We start from the raw sequence: 12,875 nt of genomic DNA, 5'->3' as shown, positions 1-12,875 counted from the left end.
AATAGGGTGGTTTATAATCTAAAGATGTAGAATTAGGCAGATTTTACCACTTAGTAGTCGGGGTAAACAGGAAGCCGCCTTCTCAGGGCTTCATTGACAACTCTATTGGTAAGTGCTGGATATTTCCAGAAACTTTTTGAAGAGAGCAGATTTGATTTTCTAACGATCATGTCACGGGAATGTAGAATTATTTCTATTTAATATTCACGCTCTTTAAATGTTTCTAATAATTCTCGGAAATCTAATTATTTTGACGTTTTCTTAACGCGTTATTATATTTTTTTTTGTAGGAAGATGAAAGCGAAAACCTGGAGACAGACTCTCAAGAAATGTTGTGAAGGGGAAAAAAAAAAAAGAATATTGACAATTTTGTGAAAAATGTGTCGAAAGAAAGATGGATGTCGCATTCTAAATAATCATTTTGTATAAAAAGAAAAATAACTGAAAAAAATGTCATTCTGAGTTTGCAGAAAAATCAGTCTCTGAAAGTGTTTTTTCTTGCTGAATTTTGGAATGTGGAAGCTTTCATGAGCTACTCGGGCTTTTATTTTGGCTCCGTAGGTCTACGGAGGAACAATACAGTTTCTCTGGGGCCAGGCTGTAACTTGGTGTCTTAAATAGGAAAAAGGCTGAATGTTTCTGTCAAAATTTGTTTAAAATATTCTGGTGCACTCCATGGGATGATAAATCCTTCTGCAGGACAGGTGAAATCTGCGCTCTTCACTCTGCCACGTGAATGAAGCCTTTGGCCTTATCACTACAATTCTAAAAAAAAAAGATACAAGTTGATACATTTTTGCTGAGATGAGTAATACCTCTTTGATTTGGGAAAAGGAGGAGCCAATAATCTAAAAAAAAAAAAAAAAATTATAAATTAACGTCAGCGCAGTTCTTAATTTTTTTTTAAAAAAAAGTTAGGATACAAGTTAGGTAATTTAGGACAAGTTTTATTTATTTTTTTAGGGATTATTTTTGTTTTTATTTAGTCAAAAACTGTTCTAAAATGTGAACAGGAAATATTATTTTCTATATTTTCAGACTTAATTGAGACCCTCAACTCCTCTGTGGGAACTTGGCGTAAACATTTCAGGGCGCATTTTGTGGGCTACAGTAAGTCCATCGGAGTTGGTCACGTGCCGTCGCTTGTCTGCCTGAATTGACTTTGCAAATTCAATTTTGCATCTGCGTAAAATGTACAAAAAATTTTTGGAGGGATTTTTTTTGTTTTTATTCCAACGGTTACAAATGTTTGGTCATTGTATATTGTAATAGATGAATATTAGGTGTTCTAGAAGGTTTAGAATCTCACAATTCTCAGTTCTTCTGCTCATGTTCTCAGTGTTTTTCAACTTTATATTCTGCACTGTAATATGACAATGTGTGTCTTCTGCATGCTGCATATTTTTGTGTCCGCCAATTATATTCTTTTCTCTTTTTTTTATGAAAAACTTGTGCTTTGTTATATTCGTTATTGTACATCTTCAACCTTTTTTTATGCCAAGATCAGTAAAAGTACAGTAAACAATATTTTTCATCAGTTTTCTTTGCTTTGCATTTTTTTTAATAAATAGGGTTGATAATTTTGCGATTTGATACACACGACATGTAGAGGTATTGATTCGGTCGATTCCCGTAAGGTATACAGCAATTCCAGGACTTAATGAAAATGGTGCAATGTATATAAATATGTTATCTCCTGGAAAAACAGGATACATGTCCACATCTTGAAAAAAAATTCAATATATAATTACTCATGTCAAGTATCAGTCTATTGGAACACAAAATATCAACTGATTGAATGGAAACCTTTTGGCCTTGGGAAATATGTTTAGGCATTGGTGCTGCAAAGCAAACAATGATTTTTCTTTTTTTGTTTTTTTGTTTTTTGTGCTTTTTTACTATTAATAAAACACTCTGATTTCCCATGCTTTGTTTCCTCCTCTGCTAGGCTGGAGGTAAGTATATTTTAGGGTGTTATTTTTACTTGTTAAACCCATAGAAGTTAATACGTTAAATTCTATTGTGTTGTAGCTCGGGATGCACAAACCCGAACTGTAACGTGTGTGTATCTATAAATATATTAGTTTTTATACCTAGTGTTTGGAATTGAACATAGACTTTTAACACGATGTCTGGTTTTCTGTTCAGGTTCGGATGCCTAATAAAGTTTGTTTGAAAGGCTGCAACACAGCCAACCAACAAACTTTTAGGCTCGGAACACTTCGAGAGCCATCACAGCCATGCCAAGTATTCTCATGGCTGTGATTGGCCGGCGCAGCACGTGACCCAGGCTGTATAAATGCGGGTTCACGAGTGCCGCCACCATTCTGCTCTGATTAGTGTAAGGAGAGAACGCAGCTGAAGTGAAGGATAGTGATAGGTTGCGCACTCTGCAAAAAAGCCACCGTGTGCACTCTCCATATGTCTCAGTGGATGAACTTTGCTTAAAAAAACTGTGTGTACTCTGCAACCCCGACTGTGGGAGTACTGTGCCCAAAAGCTGCTGTGTGTACTCTGCAACCCCGTCTGTGGGAGTAGTGAACCCAAAAGTCGCTGTGTGTACTCTGCCACCCCGTCTGTGGGAGTAGTGCACCCAAAAGCCGCTGTGTACTCTGAACTTTTCATAGAAAACATTCAAATCCATCACACACCCCCACAAACACATCACTAGTGTTGAGCGATACCGTCCGATACTTGAAAGTATCGGTATCGGATAGTATCGGCCGATACCCGAAAAATATCGGATATCGCCGATACCGATATCCGATACCAATACAAGTCAATGGGACATCAAGTATCGGAAGGTATCCTCATGGATCCCAGGGTCTGAAGGAGAGGAAACTCTCCTTCAGGCCCTGGGATCCATATTAAAGTGTAAAATAAAGAATTAAAATAAAAAATATTGTTATATTCACCTCTCCGGCGGCCCCTGGACATCAGCGGGAGGATCCGGCGTCCGGCACGGCTTCTTTCTTCAAAATGCGCGCCTTCAGGACCTGTGGAATGACGTCCCGGCTTCTGATTGGTCGCGTGCCGCCCATGTGACCGCCACGCGACCAATCAGAAGCCGCGACGTCATTCCTCAGGTCCTAGAAGGCGCTCATTCTAGGACTTTAGCTGAGGAATGACGTCGCGGCTTCTGATTGGTCGCGTGGCGGTCACATGGGCGGCACGCGACCAATCAGAAGCCGGGACGTCATTCCACAGGTCCTGAAGGCGCGCATTTTGAAGAAAGAAGCCGTGCCGGACGCCGGATCCTCCCGCTGATGTCCAGGGGCCGCCGGAGAGGTGAATATAACAATATTTTTTATTTTAATTCTTTATTTTACACTTCCGATACCGATACCCGATATCACAAAAATATCGGATCTCGGTATCGGAATTCCGATACCGCAAGTATCGGCCGATACCCGATACTTGCGGTATCGGAATGCTCAACACTACACATCACACATAATTTCTCATAGACAGAGCTTGTAATCTGAGAGCCTCCTTGAAGTAGAACTACATGTTAACATAGAGAACAGAGGAAATTACATATGGCTGGGAAGTGAAAAACTAATTTAATCTTTTTTGTGGACAGGTAATTAAGACTGGTATATTTACTGGGAATGGATATGATGTTGGGGTTTGTTTAAAGAAGAACCTACTGCTCCTCCCTTACTCAGTCACTCTGCAGAACACCACCACTTCACCACCAATGAGTGGGCCTTCATGCGGGACATGTGTCGTGTTGTGCTGCTTTGAATACTTCACTAGTATGAGCAGTGCTGATTACACCATCATGAGCGTTGCTATACCACTTATGTGCCTGATGGAAAAAACAATTCAAGGTGAGGTGGTGGCACAGGAAGAAGAGGAGCAGGGCCAATTCACATAGTTATCATACCTGTCATCCACACATGGCTTGGAGAGTGCGTTACTGCCCCAGCAGTGGCCAGGTACCCAACTGTATCATTGGGATAGTTTGGGAGGAGGAACAACAGTGTTCACAGCAGAGTGGCACTCAGAACAGCTCATGGGCATCACTGGAGCTTGGTTGGGATACAGAGTTCCCAGAAGAATCACATCCCACTGAGAACAGTTTGTGGGTTGCCTTTGGGCAGCCTGGCACATATGAGCAAATACATGCTGCTGTGCCTGCGCAACGAACGCCGAGTTGCCCTTATTGTTAGCAATTCTGATTACTGTGCAGCCACCCTGCTGGACCCCTGCTACAAGGACAAAATGCCATCATTATGTCACTGGAGCGGGATTGCAAAATGCGTGAATACAAGCAGACACTGGTAGAGAAACTACTGATGGTTGGACACATGGCCATGAAAGGTGAAACCTTTCCATTGGAGTTAGGGTGCATGGAGACCTCTGCCCCTAGGTTGCACCTCCTTTAATTTATTTGGGGGTTCAATTTATGTTAAGACCGTTTCATTAAATAAAAATTAAACACTGAAAAAAAAGAAGGAAAAAAAAAACAGTGTTGGATTACTCCGCCCTTGCCTCTTCCACTCATACCGTCATATCCACCTCTTCCTCCACTTCGACCTACGCCTCCTGGTTCTAGATTGCTAGTTTTAGTTTTGTTACACTGAAAAAAAAAAGAAAAATAAACCTTGAAAAAGCAGTGTTGGATTACTCCTCCCTTGCCTTTCCCACCTGCACCGCCACGTACACCTCTACTTCCTCCTCCACTTGGTCTTCCGCCTCCTGGTTCAAGTTTATTTTATTTTTTTATTATTCTTTATTTACCAATCCAAATATGTTTTACAGTTAAGGATCCATAGTCTCACGGTTCGTACAGTCAATGATCCATAGTCTCACGGCTCATACAGTCAACGATCCATAGTCTCACTGCTCGTACAGTGAATGATCCATAGTCTCACGGCTCGTACAGTCAATGATCCATAGTCTCACGGCTCGTACAGTCAATGATCCATAGTCTCACGGCTCGTACAGTCAATGATCCATAGTCTCACGGCTCATACAGTCAACGATCCATAGTCTCACGGCTCATACAGTCCAGGATTAGTGATGAGTGAATATACTCCTTGCTCGAGTTTTTCCGAGCATGCTCGGGTGATCTCCGAGTATTTGTTAGTGTTCGGAGATTAAGTTTTCATCGCCTCAGCTGAATGATTTACAGCTATTAGCCAGGCTGAGTACATGTGGGGGTTGCCTGTTTGCTAGGGAATCCTCACATGTAATCAAGCTGTCTAGTAGCTGTAAATCATTCAGCTGCCGCGATGAACACTTAATCTCCGAACACTAACAAATACTCGGAGATCACCCGAGCAACGAGTACACTCGCTCATCACTATCCAGGATCCATAATCTCACGGCTCGTACAGTCAAGAATCCATAATCTTACTGCTGCATGCATGGAGGACATCTAGGTAATCCTATCAAGAACAAAAATCAAATCATATAATTCAGTACATAATATTTATTGTTGCTGGTCTAGTTTTCGCCACGTATGCTGTATATGTTGGGAATTCTATATATGTGATTTCTTTATAGACTGCATCAAAAAGACAGATTTGACCTGTGAATTTAGGGAAGAGAAGTCTAATAGTGGAGGAAAATATAGTTTTCCTTTTATGAGATCTATTACAAAATGTGTCTTACCTTTACTTGATTTATATAAAAAAAATGTGGATGTTTTAAAGGGAATCTGAGCAGTTTTTTGCCTCCTAATCTGAGGGTAGCGTGATTTGTAGTTTTGATAATCTACCGATAAAATGGTATATCACTAGTAAACTGGCTGGCATATACAGTAGTCCTCCATATTCATGAAATCTGTATAACCCTGCCCCCACCTCTGGTTGGCAGGGACGGACATAATATCCCTTGCAACTCAATTATTATATAAAGGCTGGAAGTCTTCTTTATTGTCCAAGTCTCATGTAGTATTTACCCACCCAACCCACTGTACAATTGTCTTACCAAAATGACCATTTGGCAAGACTGGCAAGTGACGGCCATCATACTTCTTCTCTGTGGCTGTAATGTTGGTCTATCACAATCACTGTTCTGGATGGGGGTCACCTCTGTTCCTCGGCCAGCATATGCTCAGCAACACCCCAAGGTTATTCAGCTCATTGCTTAAGAAAAAGGTTGGTACTTGACCCTAGTGATGGGTTGCTGCTGGTCTGCCCTTGATGGCTTTCCCTCACTGGCTTCACGTAGCCTTCTGTGCACGGTACAAACTACAGTGTGTAGCGCTCTTTAATGGACCCATGTGCTATAATGTTCATAGCTAGTGATGAGCAGACGTGCTGACATACGGTGTTCTCCGAGCATGCTCATCTGACCGAGTGTCTTCGACATGCTCGAAAAATATGTTCGAGTCCCCGCGTCTGCATGTCTCACGGCTATTCAACAGCCGCAACTTTCCAGTTTGTTAGGTAATCCCTGTATGTGTCGCGAGACTTGCAGGCGCAGGGACTTGGACATATTATTCGTGCACGCCGAAGACACTCGGTTAGCACATGAGCATGCTCGGAGAACACCTTATCCAAGCACGTTCGCACATCACTATTCATAATCAAAAGTTATGCCACAAATTTTGGGTATGTACAAAGTTTTTTGAACTTGAAAAGATTAACTTTTCCATACTAAAACCTGTATTTAAAAAAACTGTCCTATGATTTTCACTGGAATAAAGTGTTGCCCTTCACACTTTTTTTTCGTAAAGTTTCTACAAAAGAAGACCAGCCATAATTTAAAGCTTTTTGGAAGCTATTTTTAAATGGAAAACCTGTGAGTGGGACTTATTCTTATGAAGAATCCCAACCTTTTAAACCATAAATCTATTGCAGGGCAAAGAGGTTCTGATTTCTAACTCGGAACATGTAAGAAATACACATCTGATTTTTCCACCATGTATTTTACTCCATATGAATGTATCGTTAGTGATCATTAATTGATGTATTTTAGCTCTGCGCTAGGCACTTTTATGGCCACAAAATAAAACCTTATTTTTGCTGTTTTTAAAAAAAAAAACACCCAAGCGCTAACTCCCCAAAATAGCCCTCAGCTGCAGGAATCAAGACAGGAAGGTGCCACCACTGTCAGATAAATAACCAATGATAATAATAGGACAGCTGAAACCGCGCTCAAGGGATAACTGCTCAAACAATCGTGCAAATACAGGAAATATATAAGGAAAAACCTGCTGTGAACACACAAACACACCAGACAAATCCCTGTGCTGCGCCCCGATTCAGGGAAATAGGGGTGTAATGATATAATAAAACCGCAATGGGTTAATGATGGACGTATTGAATATATCCTGCAAGACGTATACAAGTCAATTTGTGAAATACACCTGAGCTAATACCGCACAAATAGTATAGTACCAGGCAGGAACTCACCGAAGTCCGGATGGTGTATAGTGCAGTAATATTCGTCCGGTTCTGCGGTGGAGCGCCCTGCGGGTAGATGTTGAGCGGAGAAGCAGGCAGGAGCAAACAACCGCAGCACAGCGGCACAGTGTAACGGCTGCGCAGAGCCAGGGAAAGCCCCGGCCGGTGGCATCCCTGGATACGAGCGGGAAAAAAGGGGGAAGAGATTGGCCAGCAAGAAGCCCACCATGTGACGTCACAGGAGCTACGGGGCGGCACAGAGACCAGAAAATACCGACGCGTTTCGAAGGCGTTGAGTCCTTCATCAGGGTTACCGGTCTCTGAGTGCGCCCAACTATTTAAGCTCATGGCCTGTCAATCAAGATAAACTGGAACAGCCAGCCCGCTTGCCTCATTACTGCAATGGCTAGTATAGTGGTCATGGGCTCAAACACAGGTGCACCCAGACCATAAAACGTGAATAACAAAGTGGGAATGTCAATCATGTCACATCAGATCTCATATGGAAAGAAATGCACTAGATGCAAGGACATGGCAGAATGAAGCAGAAATTGCATCGGAATAAAATATGGCAATATGCGTACTCTGCTCATTAAGATTATGAATGTAAAACAAGCAAGCTTATTTTTTGCTGAATTGATTGGCATCAAAGACCCTGAATACAGGGAACAAGGAGCCCTGTAACCTTTATTTACAGAAGGGAAGGAGCCAACATTTATTCCATTGCAAATTGGCAGATACACAAAATTGCCGAGCATGCTCCATAGGATGTTTCCAATTCTCCACAACAATGGAATTGATATTCAACAAAAGGGTGCAGAAATGTTTCCAATGATCAAAAATTGGGATTGTTGAAAACTTCCAACAAATCTTTTTCATGATGTGGACCTAGCAGGACTTTAGATGCTCAAAAAAATAAAGGGAACACTTAAACAACAGAACATAACTCCAAGTAAATCAAACTTCTGTGAAATCAAACTGTGCACTTAGGAAGCAACAATGAATGACAATCAATTTCACATGCTGTTGTGCAAATGGAATAAACAGATGGAAATTATTGGTAATTATCAAGACACCCTCAATAAAGGAGCGGCTCTGCAGGTGGGGACCACAGTGCCAATGCTTTTTGGCTGTTGTTTTGGTCACTTTTGAATGTTGGTTGTGCTTTCACACTCGTGGCAGCATGAAACGGACTCTACAACCCACACAAGTGGCTCAGGTAGTGCAGCTCATCCAGGATGGTACATCAATGTGAGCTGTGGTAAGAAGGTTTGCTGTGTCTGTCAGCGTAGTGTCCAAAGGCTGGAGGCGCTACCAGGGGACAGGCCAGTACACCAGGAGACATGGAGGAGGCCATAGGAGGGCAAAAAAACAGCAGCAGGACCGCTACCTCAACCTTTGTGCAAGAAGGAGCACTGCCAGAGCCCTGCAAAATGGCCTCCAGCAGGCCACAATTGTGCATGTGTCTGCACAAACGGTTAGAAACTGACTCCATGAGGATGGTCTAGTGCCCGACGTCCACAGATGGGGGTTGTGCTCACAGCCCAACACCGTGCAGGACGATTGGCATTTGCCACGGAACACCAGGATTGGCAAATTCGCCACTGGCGCCATGTGGTCTTCACAGATGAAAGCAGGTTCACAATGAACACGTGACAGATGTGACAGAGTCTGGAGATGCCGTGGAGAGCGATCTGCTGCCTGCTACATCCTTCAGCATGACCAGTTTGGCAGTGGGTCAGTAATAGTATGGGGTGGCATTTCTTTGGAGAGCCGCACAGCCCTCCATGTGCTCGCCAGAGGTAGCCTGACTGCCATTAGGTACCGAGATGAGATCCTCAGACCCTTTGTGAGACCATATGCTGGTGCGGTTGGCCCTGGGTTCCTCCTAATGCAGGACAATGCCAGACCCCATGTGGCTGGAGTGTGTCAGCAGTTCCAGCAAGATGAAGGCATTGAAGCTATGGACTGGCCCGCCCGTTCCCCAGACCTGAATCCGATTGAACACATCTGGGACATCATGTCTTGCTCCATCCACCAACGTCACGTTGCACCACAGACTGTCCAGGAGTTGGCGGATGCTTTAGTCCAGGTCTGGGAGGAGATCCCTCAGGAGACCATCCCCTGCCTCATCAGGAGCATGCCCAGGCGTTGTAGGGAGGTCATACAGGCACGTGGAGGCCACACACTACTGAGCATCATTTCCTTGTCATGAGGCATTTCCACTGAAGTTGGATCAGCCTGTAATTTCATTTTCCACTTTGATTTTGAGCATCATTCCAACTCCAGACCTCTGTGGGATATTAGTTGTGATTTACGTTGATCATTTTTAGGCTTTATTGTTCTCAACACGTTCCACTATGTAATGAATAAAGATTTACAACTGGAATATTTCATTCAGTGATATCTAGGATGTGGGATTTTAGTGTTCCCTTTATTTATTTTTGTGCAGTGTATAATGTTTAGCCCTTGAATGGTAAAGGGCCACACTCAAGGTCCTCATTATGTGCTAAGCTGAGCACCGCTGTCTGAAGGGCTTTTTAGGGATAAATTACAATGGAAAATTTCAGTTTTTGCCACCATTTTCCATCACTTTCATAAATTAGGTATATAATAAATAACTAAATCGAGTTTCTGATAATACCACAGCCAGTAGCCCGCATATGAGCCTCGTTCCATATGTTAGCATTTATTCTTTGTCATTTTCGCCTAGTTTCTCCCAACGCTTTCTAGTGACATTTACCTTTAAAAATGTGCAGTCGTCTGCGTCCTAGAATTTCTCTCTTTTATCCCGCAATTGAAAGTTTAGAAAAAAAATAGTCTATTGATGCGCAGGTTCATTGCACCAGTGCATCTAATGTGAGATTGAAAGAAAGCCAAATGATTTTTGTTTAGCCTTCACTAAAGCTATATGCTCAAGTAGATAAGAGAAATCCCAATTAATCGCGGCCGTTCTTTTTTTTTCCCCCTCTCTTCTTCTTTCCTATATTTGTCTGTTAAAAATCTCTAGAGAGCCGTACCAGCTCGCTGGCTCATTCTACATCTGCCTGGAAAAAAACTAATTCTCACTGACATTAGACTGAATAGGTTTCACTCTGCGCAAAGTGAAGGTTGATTACAATCCAACTCAATTGCACATGACCTAACGAAAACAATTTTTACATAGCAATGAACGCCGAAGATCCGACGCCTTTGCAAACCGTTTTGCAATCATGGCAGTTTAATAAACATTTCCCACGGTGATCACTATGAGCAAACTCGATAGGGGTGCAACTCCTAAAATAAAAAAAAAATCCAAAATTTCTACAATGTATGTTCTCTAATTCCCATTTGTTTTAAAGGGCCATTAATTTGCAAGTCTACCCCACTCCTGCAAAAAAAAAAAAAAGGCAGAACAACCCTTTAAACCCTCTGAACCGTAAAAGCCATTTTCCTGGAGGGTTTTAAATTTGGGAACAGTGTCGAGAAATTTATTGCCTTGATGAGATATTATTTGCCTGCAGTCAAAATGAGAATCAGATCATTGCTCTCTCTGCGTGACACCTATGTATTCTTGTGCACATTGGATATCATTAGGCTGGTAATAACACAGCCATCATCGCATTAATGTCTGAAAGGCTGACTTTATTTTTTATTTATTTTTTTAAATCTCGTTTACACCTAAGGCGACATAAAAAAAGACGAGATTTAATGCAAAAATTAAAATAAACAAAACGTGCATTAAATGTATCCGTCTGCATCTATTAAATTGGAAGGATCTCAAACGCTAATATTGCCTGCAGAAGACCGCGAGAAGGGCATTGACTCCGAGCCCAAGCCAAAAATCTGGAAAAAAAGAAAAAAACTGAAAAGCTTTTTGTCACTTAAATGTCTGAGCCAAGAGGAAAACCCCAGCCCCTTAGTCTATAGAACACATTTACTTGCTAATTACAACCCTCATTTGCACTGCGTGAAAGTCGATGCAGGGAATAACAGAAGTGCTGATATCGGTGATGCAGGAAAATGCTTAAAATAAAGCGTCTGATGTATGAGCCGTTAAGTAGTTATTTCCCGTTTAATGGGACTTTGTGAGAAGAAGGCTGATTAGTCGATGAAAGTGAGAAGTCTGCAATGTGAAATAAGAAAGAACTGTATTTTTCTGTAGTAGCGTTAAAATTCCTGCAGGGGGACTCCCATTAAATGGATTTTCCTATCATAGGAAGTGCCTTCAATTTTCTGATCAATGGAGTTTTGAGCATCAAATTTTTCGATCCTGGGAATGGAGCATTGGTGTAGTAGCGCTGTATACTGGCTCTCCTGACTCTGCAGGGGTCAGCCGTTCAAGGTCTACAGCTCCATGCATTCAGAGTCCCACTAATGGTGTATTTTAGTGATAATGCACAAGCTCCTATGGCTTGGCAGACTTGAGAAAGAACCACTCAAAGTACTGACCTGTCATGCTAGTTGCATGGTGATATAATCTGACTTAGAACCACGGTGGTTCAGTGGTTAACACATTCATTTGGGTCCTAGGTTCAAAACCCACCAAGGACAACATATACAACGAGATGGTATGTTCTTCCTATGTTTGCGTGGGTTTCCTCCTGGTTCTCCAGCTTCCCCCCACATTCCAAAATCATACTGATAGGGTATTTAGATTGTGACAGCATTGACAAAGTCTGTAAAGCGCTATGGAATATGACACTGCTACATATGCAAAACATAAATAAAATAGCTCAAATTTGCCAACAGTCTATAATCAGAAGCACAGAAGAGATGAGGTGTATTAAAATCTGCATTTAAAGTGGTCGTTTTTCAGCATATTGGGCAGAGTTCAATACAGTGGTGTCCCAAGAGAGGAGGAAGTCCACTCTCTTTAGACTGTAGCGCCATGGAGAGTAGTTGTCTTCTGACTTCCCACCCCAACGTTACAAATGTGGAGGCACAGGGGGTCTGTGAGTGTTTTCATCTGCTGGCCCGAGACTGCATGGACCAGGGCTCATCCCACTGAACGCCCATTCTGCTTTTTCCGCGGGCATAATACTATTCAAACTACACAGGGTGAGGGTAATACAGTGAGGCAATACTTTATTGAACCACTAAACAGACAATAACAATATAGAACAGTGCCAGCAAAATATCCAAGATGATGCAAAATTACAGCGTCTCACCCTTCACCCTGACTCGCCGGGATTAGAACAGCTGAGACTCTGGGGCTTCCAGCGCTGACTACCCCCACCAGTGGCATCCCGTTTTTGCTTGGCACCCGCAGAGAGGAGGAAACAACAAGCTTAGTAAACTGACAGTCTGTTGAGGCACATGACCAGGTGACCAGATCATAACACCCTGTCTTCTCCGAACGTCTCCATGGAGCTAGGTGACCGGTGGGTCCCAATCCTGGCTTCCCCAGACATATCCATGTGTTCAGTCATGGTAAATGGTGCAGATCTGTATTCTTTCAGATGAGGCTGAGGTCCACTAAGCTGACATCCTGTAGAATGTCAAATTTGTGTCCCACTTGATGGAGCCATGTTG

The 12,875-nt window shown here is 42.4% G+C and overlaps 1 protein-coding gene across 5 annotated transcripts in view; it reads left to right on the top strand.

The window, feature by feature from the left end:
• PHF14 (PHD finger protein 14) overlaps positions 1-1,537 on the top strand; it is a 263,915-nt gene extending 262,378 nt beyond the window's left edge. For 3 of the 5 annotated variants that reach the window (XM_069729337.1, XM_069729334.1, XM_069729333.1), the window contains exon 19: positions 291-484. In XM_069729337.1, the coding sequence (XP_069585438.1) occupies positions 291-338 (48 nt within the window). In that variant the 3' untranslated portion in view covers positions 339-484. Of the gene's footprint in view, positions 1-290 lie in introns of all 5 variants that reach the window. The other 2 variants (XR_011313935.1, XR_011313933.1) reach the window with 1 other exon arrangement.
• The last annotated feature ends 11,338 nt before the right edge of the window (positions 1,538-12,875 follow it).

This window comes from Ranitomeya imitator, chromosome 6 (assembly GCF_032444005.1).
Source record: "Ranitomeya imitator isolate aRanImi1 chromosome 6, aRanImi1.pri, whole genome shotgun sequence".
NCBI classification, from domain to species: domain Eukaryota; kingdom Metazoa; phylum Chordata; class Amphibia; order Anura; family Dendrobatidae; genus Ranitomeya; species Ranitomeya imitator.
This window is presented reverse-complemented; position numbering and strand designations above follow the sequence as displayed.